The following is a 17,411-nucleotide window of genomic DNA, read 5'->3' as shown; positions in this document are numbered from 1 at the left end:
TTTAGGGAGAATTTTTTTTTTCCACCCATTTTTTAGAATTTTTTTTTCCGGGAATCTTTTATACCCGAAAAGAAAATTTACTAATAAACTTGTAGCATACCCAAAAATGCATCTTCCTATCATTTTATCCTTGTGAATATAAAAATATAACTTGAAACAAACGTCACCCTACAAAAAATTCATTCTTGTATTTCCAAAAAAATTATTCCCAAAAATAAATTAATAAACTTGAAACAAACACACCATGAGTTATCATCACAAGAAAACACATAAGAATACATTTTTATTCTTTCTTAAAAACAATAAAAACAAATTAACTCTTGAATAAGGAATAATACTCTGAGCAAGTAAAGTAAAAAGTTAGGCTTTACTATATATGCTAGTACTAGTAAATAGTAATACAGTATATATGAGGAAGAGGGAAGGAAGGAACACCGAACACACTTAAATTGCAATTTTCTTGTAAAACAAAAGTGTGAACAAGCTTGTTTGGACCTTGACTTTAACCATGAAGCTTCATTGCTGTGTGTTTGTGGCTTAAGAGGTTCAGATGATATAGATGACCGATAATTTTTGCATAGTCCAAATACAATTATAAATCTAAATTATTTAGACATGCACATAAAAAAATATTTAAGAAAATTTAATAAATATACAATGTCAGTATAATTTAATTGGATTTAATTTATATACATCAACAATGTAAAACATGGATTCAATTAAACCATAACATACAAATTAATATTTGAGGTTATATTATAATAACAAACCTATAAAGTGAATTTAATAGATGAGTGTATAAAATTATTTTACACCATCATACATAATATATTATTAATCAGGCATCTGCATAAGACAAATAGAGACTAATAAAAAAGGAACTGCATAATAAGATTTTTTTCTCCCTGTATCCCCACTTTTTTCCTTTATTTCCGTAATACCCCTGTTTTAAAAAAAATTCTCGTAATACCCCTGTTCTGGACAAAAGTTGAAGCTGCGTAGGCCTGCACATGGCGGAACTGAGAATCACGCCATGTCAGGGTGATGGTGGAAACGTCAATCATGCCATGTGGAGGATGGCGGAAGTCACAGTTCTGCCATTGACTGATGGATGGCGGAAATCAGAGTTATGCCATTGACTGTATAATTTTCAGTGCATGCGTCCAGTCCTCAACAGACATTAGGTTTTTTTTGGCATTTTTTTGGCATTTTTTTAATTAAAAAAACTTAATATAATTAATAACACAATAAAGATATAAATTGTGAAATATATTTTATTACAATAGTACTAATAATACACACTAAAACTATTTGTGTCCATCAGTGCCACAACTGGGACGATTACGAGGACGAAGTCCAACTCCAAATAATTCTACATGTTGGTCTGGATTATTCTCATCTACTCCAAGAAAATTTATAGCTTGTATGGCTGGAGAGTCGGTTGCTGGAGTGTCGGCTTGAACCGGAGCCGACGTCGAACCTTGACCTTGAGCCCACGTTGAGTTTAAATAATCGCCCAATAAATCTGCCCACGTGAATTCCTAAGGAATTTGTTGGGTTGGTTGGGGTTGTGAAGATTCACCGGATTGGTAAAGATTTCTGAAAGTTTCATTGAAACGTTGAGTTCCCGGTGATTCGAAGTTGGCGTGGTCGAAGTCGAAAAAATTCCGCGTTTGTGGAAATGGGGCCACAAAATCGGATTCACTATATGACATTGACATCGGATGTTGGGTAAATGGTTGTTGTTGTGGGGTAGAGTTATGTTGTTGTGGAAAGTTTCAAGCTTTACATTTGCCTTGTTCGCATGTAATCGTGCTAACATTTCCTATGAAACATTCATTGATGACGTGTACAGAGTTGGCACTGTAAATGTTGGGTATGACGAGGCCTTCCCGGTAGTTCGAAGCAAGAGTTTGTGGCCCAATTATGTAGGTGACATTGTTTGCCCCGCGCCGATATGAAAAGAACCAAGAGAGGACGTCCAAAAAAGACATGCATTGGAACTGAAATGGACGAATTCGAAAAAAAAAGAGTTCCGCTATGGCTTATGTCGGGTGCCGGGTCATAACTATCGAGAATGTCCTAATGCAGGCGGACACTCTGATTAACCGTAGTTTATTTTATTTTTTATGTAATTTTTTATGTACGTGTTTCTATTATGAATATAAATATATTAATATTATATTTTAAATTTCGCAACAAAACACACATATTATTTTCCACATTCATATGAAATCAGAAAATAAAATAAAATTGGTAAATTTAGGATTACATCATTAATAAAATTACACAAACATAAAACATAAAAAAAATGACATCATATAAAAAATAAACCACATACAACAACTTAACCAATTTTTTTTAAGGTCGCATACAAACGATGTGGTTCTTTTTCATTTTCAATAAAGGAAAACATCAACTGCACTTCCAAATCTTACTCTTTAAAGCAGAAAGAGAACTTAATTTGTCAATCGCTAATTTAAAATGTTTTTGGCGGCCTTCAAATTTCACAGAAAACAGAGGCGTTGATGATAAACCGTTGTCACGAACATTGGAAGAAGATGTCATCTCTTATAAAATAAATAGTGTAAAAAGTGAATGAGCAAAATTAAAATGAAGAAGATGAAGTTAGTATGTGAAAAATGGAAGTGTAGAGTGTAATATTTATAGAATGATATGAGAGTTGAATAAAAAAAAACAAAACTGGTTCTCTCATACGTGACAGTAGTCAATGGCGTGACTGCAAGTTCCGTCATCTCCTTAGCATGGCTGAACTCTTATTTCCGCCATCCATCAGTCAATGGCAGAACTGTGACTTCCGCCATCCTCCTGACATGGCGTGACTGACGTTTCCGCCATCACCCTAACATGGCGTGATTCTCAGTTCCGCCATGTGCAGGCACCTGCGCAGCTTCAACTTTTGTCTAGAACAGGGGTATTACGATAATTTTTTAAAAAACAGAGGTATTACGGAAATAAAGAAAAAAAGTGGGGGTACATGAAGAAAAAAATCTCATAATAAGACGCCGTATACATACGGAACGTCGAAAATAACACCAAAACAAATATCACCTAATTGAGGTCCACCTCCTAATCTCATAATAAAAAAGGCACCCCTCAACTTTTAAGCCACCATAAAAGACACCAACTCGATCCAGAAAGTTGTCACCAGACACTAACTTCTGATTTCGAATAAAAAGTTATCGGCTCATCGTGATCTAAAAACAGCTCTATAAGACAAAAAAGACTGATGAAAAATATTACCAGATGGTGTAAAATTATGTGTATCCTGTTTTCTCATTGTTTAAATTTGTCATTGCGATTACACTGCTGATGAATAGTATACCCAATCTACGGAATGAATAACCGATGATTATGGGGACATATTAAGTTTTGCTGGATTAACAATCCTCCTGGAGGACCCACCCTTCTCGTACGTTGGATTCTAAATCCTTCTATGTGTTTTGTTGGATTTTTCCTGCTTCTCTGATCTCTCCCAATCTCCAAATTACCCCTGAGCTGAGTACCATTTTTCCATTGTTGGGTGATCAAGATTTATTATTTGCCTGCTTGTAGTTGGAAAAGTATCCGGTATCCTTTGACTTAAGCTTTGTTCGAAAAAAAAAAATAGGAGTGTTTATTAGCAGTTATAAAATGACATAAAAAATTTATCTTTAATTAATATTTAATTTTGTTCAATTAAGATGGCAAGGAAAAAGTCGGAAGAAAAGATGATAAGCTATAAGTTAGTATAAGTTCATAAACTACTTGAAATAAGCAATAAGCTAGTAAAATAAGTTATAAGTTCTTATTAAAAATCTGTTTGGTAACAGTTTTTTTAGCCAAATAAACTTATAAGCTAAAAACTAGTTTATGTGTCTTTCCAAACAGAACATTATACTTAAAAAAGAAATTGGTTTTACAATTTTTAACAAGATCGATGTTGAGACTTGTAAATGCTACCATTAATTTTTATTATAAGAAAAAATTTATTTTTTAAGTTGGTGATTAGATGAATCTATCATATCATATGGTAAATACATAAATGATTCAATGAATAAAAATTAAAATTAAAGGAAATATATTGTAAGTATAAAATTGTTATATTATTCTTGCTCTTCCAAATAATTGAGGTGCCCATTTCGATCGGGAGGGGGCTGGAATCACTTAATGTTAGATTTACCTCCGAATCAGAATAAACTTATGGTAAAAGTTAAAAAAAATAAAAAATTGAGGAGCTATTTTTGTAAGGACACAAAAATTTGGATACATTATTCAAACATACTAAAAGAGTTTTAAATTTTTCATAATAAAAATATTTATTTAACTTGGTTTTATTTTTTTTATGTTAATGATATTGCCAAATCTTTGCACCCACACTTAAAATACAGTAATTCGAGATATGTATATTAATATATTTAGAGACGGGAGTAATAATTTTTATATATTTCATTTTTTAAGATATCTCCATAAAAATATTATTTTTATACGGAGTATCCACTAGATGGAAAATAAAATTTTATCCACATATTCAAACTTCACCCGGGGAAAATTTCTCCCTCATTCTCGAAGGAAAAAATTTCCCTTCTCGAAATAAATTACTTGAATTACTTTCTCAAATGTAAAAATATATATAATCACTTTAAAGCTCTACTTAAATGTGATAACTTTAATCACAATAATATAATAATCAATTACATGGACCAAAGTAGTTTTAGGGAAGTTCATATACTCAACCTAAGCTAAGAAATTTAGTTACTCATAAGCATAATTATAAGTTATAACAAACTATCGGAATGATGAACATTTACTTCATAATTCTCCAATCATTTTTCGACAGCCACTTGATGGCATTGATATGCCCATCAAGGGCTTGATCTAGTGCCAAGGGCTACATATACTCCTCTCATGCAGAGGAGTCGGGTAAGTGATCCTTAGTCTTAAAGCCTCTGCTTCGCGTACCTACTAACTTGAGCGTCGGAGCACCTGCAGGTACAAAACCTCCTCCCGTTCACCGGAACGAAAAAGGAGCACCACCGGACGCGGTAGATTCTGATAAGGTAACATTAGTGGTGTCGTATGTGAGAATTAAAGTTTCCCCCCATCTTTTCTTAGAAACATGATCCTTACTCTTAAAACATCTGCTTCATGTACCTACTAATTTGAGCGTCGGAGCACCTGTATGTACAAAATTCCCTCTCATTCACCGGAACATAAGAGGAGCACCACCGGACATGGTCGATTTTGATCAGGTAAAATAAAAATAGTGGTGGTGGAAGGGCTTTATTTATAGTTTTTCTTTGGACTTGGACTTTTTCTATCGTGGCATGATATGTATGTATCGTGACACGATGTCACACATACATGCATCGTCACACGATGTCTTCCTTCGTGGCACAATGGGACCATATTTTTTTCAATTTTGCATATTTTCTTCAAATAAATTGTCCATATCGTGGCACGATATACCCCATTGTGGCACAATGCCTTTGAGCTGATGTTCTTCAATTTTTCTCCTTTTTGTCTAATTTCTTCTACTATTTGCTTTATGGTTAAGTAACTTCATTCCTTAAGTATTTTCCATGTTTTTAGTCTTGAAAACTTAATAAAACTACTAAAAACTATCTAAAAACATCATATAAATTTATGTCATCAAGAGATTTTGAAAAATGATGAATGTATGAAAAAGATGAAGAAAAATGAGAGGAAGAAGAAGAAATTATATGTATATAAAAAAGGGTCATGCTAAACAGTGCCCCCGGGGCACTTGTTAAGTATACCTAAAAAGGAAATAAAAAATAAAATTTATATTGAAAAGACAACTTTTTGTACTTTTGATGCATTGAATGCACGCATTTCGAGACAAAATTTCTATTTTAACATGCTTAACCAGTGCCCCGGAGGCACTGTTTAACATTTTCCTATAAAAAATATTATCATTTTGGTCCCTCAACACATCATCCATCCACTTGTCTCACAAAATGTGCTAACTCTGCACGCCACATGTCCTAAAAAATGACATATCAATTTTTTTGTAAAGTTAACAATTATTTTTAATGTCATGGACTAAAATGACTAACATATCTTAGAATCAGAAACTATTTTGTATTTTTTCTTCGATCAGAAACCATAATAATGACAACAAATTGAACATTCAAGGATCAAAATGGCTTCAAAAAAATAATAATGAAGGGCATCTTGACCTAACACGCGCATGTTAAGAGCGTTAGTAGCAATCTCAAGAAAAGTAGTATAAATGAATTGCTGTTAACAGTGGAGTCCACAGTCAATTGCGTACACGTTTTAACACAATTGGAAGGTGCTCTATACGTGTCCTAGATAAGAGTATCTAAACTAACTTTTTATTCAAAGAGTACTGTTGATAAAATTAGACAAAGTTCCCATTAATAATGATAAAAAAGAAAAATGTGAATAAAAGTCCAAAAATTACCCCTACAATGCAAGTTGTAACCAGCATTTCCCCACTCCTTAAGTACTCCACCCTCCCTCTTCCACTGCCCAATCAACTCTCACCTCCCAATCAAACTTAAGGGTAGGTTGTTTGTTACTAATTTTCTCATTCTTCACCAAAATTCCTAGAAATAGTTATGGTGCCCAAAATACTCTACATTGCTTTCTTCATCTCTTCATTGTACATTGTTCAAGCTCGAATTCCAGGAGTTTACTCTGGTGGTCAGTGGCAAAATGCTCATGCTACTTTCTACGGTGGATCTGATGCTTCCGGCACCATGGGTAATTACTTATTTCCCTTTTATTTTTTTAATTTTTTTAATTTTTTTAAATTCAGTTGTTTAGTAGCTAGACTAACATCATTCGAGGTTTGAACCTCTATCCTCCGATAATATCTCTGGTAGCTACCAACTGAACTACTGTATGTAATTACGAGACGAACTAATTACAATGTACTAAGAGAAATTATTACTAATTAAAGCGACGTCAACCCACTTGGGTTGGTATGTGGTATTGACTTGAGACCCGGGTGGAAGTGTACTTCTTAAGGTCTCAGTTCGATTTTCTCCGGTGCCAATTTAGGTAGGCTAATTTAGCTTCTTCAGAAAAACATTAAAGCGACGTCTTAATAAGGACATAAACTCTATCTGTTGAGATTATAAGGTTAAACTCTTGGCACTTAGTTAATTAGGTGATGTAATTAAACACAATGTACCTAATTAAACATAACTATGTTTATGTATGTGATTTTGATTTGTTGGACTTGGTGTTTTAGGAGGAGCATGTGGGTATGGAAATTTGTACAGTCAAGGATATGGAGTGAACACAGCGGCATTGAGCACTGCTCTGTTCAACAATGGTTTGAGTTGTGGTGCTTGTTTTGAGATGAAGTGTGCAAATGACAGAGAATGGTGTCATTCAGGGAGTCCTTCAATTTTCATTACTGCAACTAACTTTTGTCCTCCAAATTTTGCTCAACCAAGTGATAATGGTGGATGGTGTAACCCTCCTCGCCCTCATTTTGATCTTGCCATGCCTATGTTTCTCAAGATTGCTGAGTATCGCGCTGGTATCGTCCCCGTTGCTTATCGCCGGTAAGTTACTTTCCTTCTATGTTGCTTAATGTAGTGGTTATGTTAATTATTTTTCTCCGGGACTTGAACCCTGGACCTCCTACTTTAAATTAAGGAATGTGAAAAATTCAGAGTTTGATGATAACCCTCCAATAAAATGAGGAAAAATATTTTATCAAGAGAGTTATATTTTTAAAAACATAAAAGGGTTATATTCTTATTAGAAACAGAGTACTCATTTATTCTAAGAATAAATATGATTTTGTGTTTTTGCTTTTAGTTCTAGGTAAAATATTTTTTTGATTTTTGGTATATAATTTTAGACACAAAAAACAAATAATACATTGATTTATTTCAAAATGAATATTTAATATTTCTTTTTTAAAATTAAAATCTTTATTTTTTTTCTAATTATAATATAATACTCCTTCCGTCTCATTTTAAATGATCTTTTTTTAACTTTGATTTATCCCAAAATAAATAACCTATACAACTTTCAAAATCATTTTTTCCAATTTTACCTTTTATGTGGGCCCATGTTTATGTGTGACATACTCAACCAATTTAATCATTACTATTAGTAATGAAAAATGTATGGGCAGTTTAGCAATCGTACAACTCTCTCATTTATTTATGTATTTTTCTTAAAGTGTGTGAAATGGTCAAATAGATTTTAAAATAGGACGATGGGGTTATAAAATATATTCAAGATAAATAAATTGCGACACGAACTCTTCTTAGACGACACAATTAATCCTCTTGAAAAATTATATTTATAAACTTATGATACACAACGTTGTTTTTTTTTATATATAAGACTTTTTTAAAAAACATCATTGTAATTTTGTTTTAACATACTTCATCCAACTTTTTATAAGTAAATGTTATTTTTTTAGATTATGTTTAAGTTAGATAGATCAATATTTTTCGATGAATTAAAAAACAATAAGACCTGAGGGAGTAGTAAAGAAATTGGTTGTTGTAGTAGGAGTCCAGTCTCATAACCATAAGAAGCTTGTAGTACTAGTCCATTATTTACCCTAGTTTATTCATTTCCGTATATGGTTGTGTAGAACTCTGCACTTCTCAGTTCTCACATGATCTCTGTGTCTGATTCATGAAGTGGGGTAGGGTTACAAAATCTAGTTATCTGGGTAATTTAATTTCTCAATTGACCAAAACGCACACTTCTGCTTACTTGAGGTTGAGGGGACAAATTGAGAAATTACGCTCTTTCTTTTTCATCTTTTCCTAGTTAGTGCACCATATTATATTATTATTATTATTATACTTTTTAATTCATTTTTTCCTTACCTTTTTTATTCACTTTCGGTTGTGTTTTGCTTTTTAATTTCTCATACCTATATGTGAAATTATCCGAGAATTTAGGTTTCCTCAATTTTCACATTTCAACCATCAATCCCATTTTCTCAACCCACCCAAATTTTCCTTTTGTTTTCAATCAATTTTTTTATTTTTAACATAATTATTTTTATAATTATCTTCTTAATTATGTCCATTCCTAGTATTTAATATGAATATCCACTCAACCATGAAATGTTTTTGATAATTAAGTAAAGGCAAATGCTAAATAGTGTTCTAGGGGTACTTGTTAAGGATTTAAATATAGAAAGTTTTTTTTGGAAATAGTGTAGTCAATAGAAGAAAAGTCTAAATTTTGGTGTTTTCAATACACAACTTTTATTTTATTTCCATTGTTAATTCCTTAATTAGTGCCTCGGGGGCACTAGTTAACAAGACCCTTAAGTAAAGTGATAACTACTGTACGGAAAAAGTAGAAATTGGTAGTACTATTAATTATGGTAGGGTATAGCATGTGTAAAAATAAATAAATAAATAAATAAGATAAAGTGAAAAAAAAAATGTAAAAAGTCAAAAGTGATGACGTGATTGGTTGTTGTTATTTATTTACACAGGGTACCATGTAGAAAGCGCGGGGGAATAAGATTCACAGTTAACGGATTCCGTTACTTTAACCTGGTGCTAATTAGCAACGTAGCAGGTGCTGGAGATATCGTGCACGCCTACGTGAAAGGCACTCGAACCGGGTGGATGCCACTAAGCCGAAACTGGGGTCAGAACTGGCAATCTAACGCGGTTTTGGTGGGCCAGGCACTGTCTTTTCGTGTCTCAAGTAGTGACCGTCGATCTTCAACATCATGGAATATTGCTCCACCTAGTTGGCAATTTGGTCAAACTTTCACTGGAAAGAATTTTCGAGTCTAATAGTAATGTTTCATGCCATCATCATCATCATCATGCTAATATTTTACTTTTTTTTTTTTTTTTAATATTGAGAAAGCTCAATTTTTATTTTTACTGTTTTTAGTTGGTGTTTTTTAACTGGATGGATGCTTTGTGAGAATGACAAGTTAATTGTGACTAGGTGTTGATTTGTCTTTCTTTGTTGTTATTGATATGATATGATACTATTGTGTTATAGTGTGAGGTTGTACTTTGAATTTGTACTACTCTACTAGTGTTAGATTAGAGAGTTTAATTAACTTGAAGTGTGCTGAAAGTGGCTAAACAAATGGTAGCCCGCAGCTAATTTGTAATTTTACACTATGATGATGGTGGTGTTATATTTATAGTATACTATGAAATACTATTACTAGTACTTTGTTGTTTTTTTTTAATAGTTTAGTGATACTCACATTTTAAATATCGAGAATGTCTCTTGTCAAAAAATAAAAATGTCGAGAATGTGAAGCTATTGTACCAACACCTCACTTGACCGTGAAGATAAGCACATCTAAGCCAAAGCTTATGTTGAAGAATGCAACTACAAAGAGTTGTACGGAATATATCGAACACAAGCCACAAAGTTTAGAGAAATTAAAGGGGATGGAGTTTGTAGGTCCAAGAAGAACAACGAATATCGACACACAATTGCCAAATGAGAATTAATCCACATTAGTTTAGTCTAGACATTGTGAAGCAGTTCAAGCCTATTTGCATGAATCTCAATAGACATTTCTAGCATCTACTAAAGGTAGTTTCTCATAGACTAATTATTGATCACATTACCTGACTCATAGTACATAAAAAAAGGAAACTAGCTGGAGAAAAGAGAATATCGTTTTAAGAGGAGACCTAAAAGTTAACAAAATGTAGGTTTCGCCAAAGAAATAACTTACTCAACTTGGCTACCAACGCTATAATGGTGAATAATGGTGAAAAAGAGCAATGGCAAGTGGGGGATGTTTACAAACTACATTGACCTGAACAAAGCTTATCCCAAACATACATATCTACTACCTAATTACACAGACATGTTAGTATATGGCAGATCAAGTTGCAATACCCTCAAATTTTTGGATGCTTATTCGGGATACAATTAGATCCTTATGAACCCCGCAAATGCATCAAAGATTACCTTGATGAAGGATATGACCCCAACATTTATTATCATGTCATGCAATTTGGCTTAAAGAATATTGTCGGGGCTACATATCAAAGACTCGTGGACAAAGTCTCCGCGAAGCAAATCACAGACAACATTGAGATCTACATGGATGACATGGTCATCAAGATCAGAGGTGCAAAATGAAGACCTAAAAATAATATTTGATCAGGTCAAGAGAGATATAACATGAGGTTAAACATAGAAAAGGTGAACCTTCAGAGTTCAACGAGGCAAGTTCTTGGGTTTCACGATTATCTAGTTCACTCTATAGTTGCAATAATGGAAATGAATCTTTGATTTATCACTAAGATAGTTTACTTTATAGTTTATTCGAGTTGTTTGTAGATCTCTTTCCACATGTTTAACAAACATGATCACTTTAATAACTCGCATGAAAAATGTAGACTTTTCCCGATCTTTATTATTGGGAATGGAAGAGGAAGAAGCATAGAACGTCATGAAGAACATCCACGATTGTGCATGCGGGAATCATAGACTCGATGAACTAAAATGAAAATGCATGTAAAATTAAGGATCGATTTATTCCTCATTATTTCAAATGAGTCATATTAAGGAACTTAAAATAGAATTTTTTTTTTTTTTTTTTGATATCATAAGATAGAAAGTCTTACGTTGAAAAACAAACATGTTAACTTGTGCCCTAAGGACACATGTTAAGCTACCTAAAAATAGAAATATAGCATTTAATGATACAAAAAATTTAATGTTTAGATAATTAAATACACCACAAGTTCAATAATTTTTTTCTACATTTATCTTCTTAACATGTGCCCTTAAGGCTATGTTTGGATTGATGGTATGAAATGGAATGGAGCGGAATGAAATATAATGGAATGGAGTGGAACGGAGCGGAATGGAACAAAAATGTAATTCCACTGTTTGGATATTCTATGACGGAGTGGAATAATGTTTCCATTCCATTGTTTGGAAATTAGACGGAATGAAACAAGTTATAACTTTTTTATACCAACTATACCCTCATTTAAAAATATTATTATTTAAATATATCTGTATATCTATTGTTACTAGAAACTATCTCCTTCAAAAATAAAATAAAAATTTAAATATGTGAGTGGGAAAAGTATTGTACTAGCAAGAACTGTGACAAAAAAAAATACTCCAATTGAAACACAAATTCTATTAATGGTAATAATAGATGTGATGAAGAAACATTTCTTTTGATTACTAGTCCTACATTTGCATTAGGGGTCCATATACAAAGGCTAACAAACACGCACTACAGACAAGGAAACTACAATATAAGAAACAAACCTTCTTTTATATATCTATTTGAAACCTTGGAAAATACACAGATCCAGCCAAAAACACGAATGAAAATATAACGAAAACTATCACGTACACAGGCAAGAAAAAAGAAGATGCATAAGAAAAGAGATACACCGAGCAGAGGAAGAAAAAAAAGTGAAGGAACAAATTTATTAGAATAGAAAACATAAAATATAAATAGGGATAAAATAGTAATATTTTAATTGTGAAGCTCCATTCCATACACCCCAAATTGGGGGGAATGAAAACTTGAAGGATTGGATGGAATGAGTTCCATTGTGTTCCATTCCACTCCATTCATTTTTTACAAATCCAAACAATGGAATCTAATTACTTACCACTTCATTCCATTCCACTCCATCACATTCCATCAATCCAAACATAGCCTAAGAGCACAAGTTAACATTCTTCTATTAATTAATCAATTTCACACTTATTGTAATATTAATTAATCAATTTCATTTCAATAAATCAAAGAAGAAGCACATGGGTGGGGTTGATTGTTAATGCTATCCAACAGCCACGTACGCCAAAACGACCTAGTGAGTTGCCCTTCAACTGCTGCCATCCACCTCTTTTACTAACAAAATTATAAATATGGATGCAGCAAATAACTTTGGATACCAACCTGTGATCCCCTCCCACAAATAGCTTTGGCCTTTGGATACCTAACTTCCCTCTCGGATAAAAGGTAAAAACAAAAATTAAGTATGATGCATCATGACCATGACCATGCATATGCATATCGATTTGTTGAGTCTCCAAGACAAAAGAGGTGTCGTTGGCTTATTACAAGATGCAATTATTTTTTAGTCAAACCATTTGTCAAAAGAATAAATAAAATTTTAAAAAATGACAAAAAATTGTACACAAGAAATAAAATTTAACAAGAAATTGATTTATTTAACTATTTAAGTGTAATTTAGAGATATATGATATACAATTCAATGAATTTTGAACTAAGACGCTTGGCAAATAATGGATGTGAATTTGTTATTGTTCATTATAGCAACTCATTACCGTGTTGATAGTCGGTCCATTTGTTGATTTAAAAATCAAGGTTTGATGTTCATCATCATGTACACATTTTTTTTTTACAATTTGGTTGCACGTTCGCATGTGGGTTTGTTGGATTGTGCACATATTGTATTGTGTAGAGAGTGTAATAGCTTCAGATTGAGATATTTTTGGTTTTATATGTTGAAGCAAAACTGTACTTCTCATTAAATCTCTCACAACAATACAAGCCTTTATATAGGCAATGTCTCAAACACAAACAAGCTTAGGCTTAAGGCAAGGCACGCAGGCCAGCGGGCTCAAGCCAAGGCACGCGCGCGCAGGCAAGCTGCAGGCCAAGCTGCAGGCTAGCTTTTCTTAAGGCCCAAGCAACCAACTAAACAACATTTATACACATAATTGGACTAAACAACTAACACAATTGAGCATCCTAACATTTGCTCCCCTAAATTGAACATCATTTACAATCAATTTATCAACTCCAATGTGCACAATCCCAGCTTATCTCTGTTCCTGCTGAAGCTTTCAAAACTCAATGGCTTGGTCATTATGTCTGCAACTTGCTCAAAGGATGAGCAGTGAACTAGCTGAATTATACCTTCCTTAGTCAGATCCCTCAAGAAATGGAACATTATATCTATGTGCTTGCTTCTTCCATGCATCACAGGGTTCTTAGATAGCTTGATTGATGAGCTATTGTCACAATATATGGTAATGCAACTTTTCTCTCTTGCATCAATAACAGTCAAAATTCTGGACAGCCAAATTCCCTGACAAGCACTACTAGCTGCAGCAATAAACTCAGCTTCAGTGGTAGACAATGTCACAATTGGTTGCTTCTTAGATGACCATGAAATTGCCTTAGTACCAATACTAAACACATAGCCAGATGTGCTTCTTCTGTCATCAATGTCACCAGCATAATCAGAATCAGACCATCCAACTAACTCATCTCCTTTGCCTCTTTCATACCATAGACCATAGCTAGTTGTTCCCTTCAAGTATCTAAGTATTCTTTTCACAGCAGCCATATGAATTTCAGTTGGCCTTTCCATACATCTTGCCACTAAGCATACAGAAAAATCAAGATCAGGTCTGGTGGCAAGCAAGTACATCAAACAACCCACCATTTGCTTATAGAGTGTTGCATTGCTGGCTTGTCCTGTTTCATCTTTCTGCAGTTTACTTCCAGGTACTATAGGGTTGCTTACACTGTTACAATCATACATTCCAAATCTCTGCAAGATTTCAACTGCATATTTTTGTTGATACAAAAATATTCCATTACCATCTTGCTTTACTTCCACACCAAGGAAGTATCTCATCTTACCTAAATCAGTCATTGCAAAGTTTCTTTCCATGGAACTCTTGAAATCAGCAAACAACTTTTCATCATTGCCTGTGAAAATCAAGTCATCAACATAGAGACTCACTATTATGATTCTCCCATCTGTTTCACTTTTGACAAATAGGGTGTGCTCATGAGGACATTTTTCAAATCCTTCATGATTAAAATAAGCTTCTATCTTGATGTACCAAGCTCTTATGCCTGTTTCAAACCATACAATGACTTTTTCAATCTGTACACCAATTGCTTATTTTCCTTTTGATACCCTAGAGGCTGGTCTACATACACTTCCTCATTGAGTTCTCCATGTAGAAAATCACTTTTCACATCAAGCTGAAACACATACCAGTTTTTCAAAGCAGCTTTAGCAAGAATAGTTCTGATAGTGTCCCACCTTGCAACAGGTGCAAACACTTCATTGTAGTCTATGCCTTGTTGCTGAGAGTAACCCTTTGCAACTAATCTTGCCTTATACTTTTCAATTTTGCCTTGTTCATTGTACTTGGTTTTGTATATCCATTTCACTCCAATCTTTTTTGTACCAGTTGGTAATGCAGTCAGTTCCCAAGTATTGTTGCTTTCAATAGCTGCAATTTCAGCATCCATGGCCTTTCTCCAAGTATCATGTTTACATGCCTCTTCATAAGTGATGGGATCAGTGCTGGGTGTGAAGATAGCAAGATTGTGCATCTCAGCTTCATCTGTAACAAAATCATCAAGGTATCCTGGTCTTTTTGAAATTCTTTTGTCCAATGGAGGGTTATCTTCTTCATCACTATCTTCTGAATCTAGAACTATTTGATCAGCCACATCATCATTATGTGCTTCATTCCCATTCATAAGCTCATTGTGATCATCATAACCCTCATTTGCTTCTTCACTGTGTTTGCTTGTTGAGCAAGCATCTGTGTCAGGGATCACTTCTCTACCCTTGACTGCTTCAATTTCTTTAATTTCCCAATTCCACTGTTTTGTCTCATCAAATTTCACATCTTTGCTCACCACTATCTTTCTTTACATGGGATCATACAGCTTATAGGCCTTGGATTCATCACTTATTCCCAAGTGAATGCAGACAATGCTCTTGTCATCAAGCTTCTTTCTTAGATTATCAGGTACATGAACATAAGCAATGGAACCAAAAACTTTGAAATGGCTTACTGATGGTTTGATTCCACTCTATGCCTCCTCTGGTGTGACATCTTTTACTGCAAAAGTAGGGCATCTATTGAGTATATGTACTGACCAGTTGACTGCTTCAGGCCAAAAATTCTTTAGTACATTCTTATCTTTCAACATGCTTCTCACCATATTCATAATTGTCCTATTCTTCCTCTTAGAAACTCCATTATGTTGGGGTGTGTAAGCAGCTGTAAGTTGTCTTTTGATCCCTTGAACATCACAGTATTCATTAAATGCAGTAGATGTATATTCACCACCTCTGTCAGTTCTCAAGCATTGTATCTTGAGTGTAGTCTAATTTTCTACCATAGCCTTGAATTTCTGAAAGGCAGTGAATGCTTCAGACTTTTCACTCAAGAAATAAGTCCATGTCTTTCTGCTCAGATCATCAATAAAGGTGATGAAGTATCTCTTCTTGCCATTAGATTCAGGATTGATAGGGCCACAAATATCTGAGTGTACAAGCTGCAATTTCTCACTAGCTCTCCAGAGACTTTTCTTTGGCATGGAATCTCTCTATTGCTTTCCTTTCATGCAACTGTCACACTTTTGTTCAGGTTCCTTCACATATGGTAGGCCTTGTACCATCTTCTTCTGAGCCAAGATGTTGATCCCTTTGAAGCTTAAGTGTCCATATCTTTGATGCCAGAGCTGAGCATCATTACTTTGAGCTGCTTTGTAACAATGTGGAATCAACACTGTTGCTTTGATTATGTACATTCTATTCATTGACATGTGAGTGAACACAATCAATCCCTTTTCTTCATGGTACACTTTACAAGTATCATTCTTGAACACTATTGTAAGATTTTTCTGCTGTAGTTGGCCTATACTCAGCAAATTGTTCTTCAAACCAGGGAGATAGTATACATTGGTGAGAATTTGAACATACCCTGCAATGTATAATTTCAAATTCCCTTTTCCAACTACAGCCATTTTGGAATAATCACCCAATTTAACTGAATCTTTGAAACTATCATCATAGTCAAATAACCAATCTTTATTTCCTACCATATGATTACTGCATCCTGAATCTAGAAACCAAATTTCATACTTACTATCATTGCTGCTTTGAATTTCTTTAGTTCCTTGAGCCATGAGCAAGATTTCTCCACCCTCATCAAACTCAAACTCAGCATAATTCGCATTATCTTCTTCCCAATTTGGACATTCAGATTGAAAATGGCCTAGCTTGTGACATTTGTAGCATTCAACATTTTCTTTATTGAATCTACCTCTGCCACGTCCTCTCCCTCTACCACCATATCTTCCTCCACGCCCTCTGCCTCTGCCACCATTGTTGCTCATTTTCAAGACTTGTTCTTCATCTTTCTGACCTTTCATTCCGTGTTCATGAACTAGTAAGCTGCTTTGCAATTGATCCACAGTCCAGGTAGTGACATCGTTCGATTTTTCAATTGAGCAAGCTACATAGTTGAATCTTGAAGTTAAAGAACGTAAGATCTTTTCAACTAATGTACCTTGAGTCATAGCTTCACCGTGCATCTTCATCTTGTTCACAATGGTGAGAGTGCGTGAGAAGTAATCATCAATTGACTCTCCAATCTTCATATTCAAAGAT

At 34.0% G+C, this 17,411-nt stretch overlaps 1 protein-coding gene across 1 annotated transcript; it reads left to right on the top strand.

Moving 5' to 3' along the window:
• Nucleotides 1–6,436: 6,436 nt before the first annotated feature.
• On the top strand, nucleotides 6,437–10,185 carry LOC123918568 (expansin-A4). The gene is made up of 3 exons (XM_045970648.1): nucleotides 6,437–6,753; nucleotides 7,247–7,565; nucleotides 9,482–10,185. The coding sequence occupies exons 1-3, from the start codon at nucleotides 6,609–6,611 to the stop codon at nucleotides 9,789–9,791; spliced, it is 774 nt and encodes a 257-aa protein (XP_045826604.1). The 5' UTR covers nucleotides 6,437–6,608; the 3' UTR covers nucleotides 9,792–10,185.
• The last annotated feature ends 7,226 nt before the right edge of the window (nucleotides 10,186–17,411 follow it).

Source organism: Trifolium pratense, linkage group LG3 (genome assembly GCF_020283565.1).
Source record: "Trifolium pratense cultivar HEN17-A07 linkage group LG3, ARS_RC_1.1, whole genome shotgun sequence".
NCBI lineage: Eukaryota > Viridiplantae > Streptophyta > Magnoliopsida > Fabales > Fabaceae > Trifolium > Trifolium pratense.
Note: the sequence above shows the minus strand (reverse complement) of the source record. Positions and strands in the feature narration are given on the sequence as shown.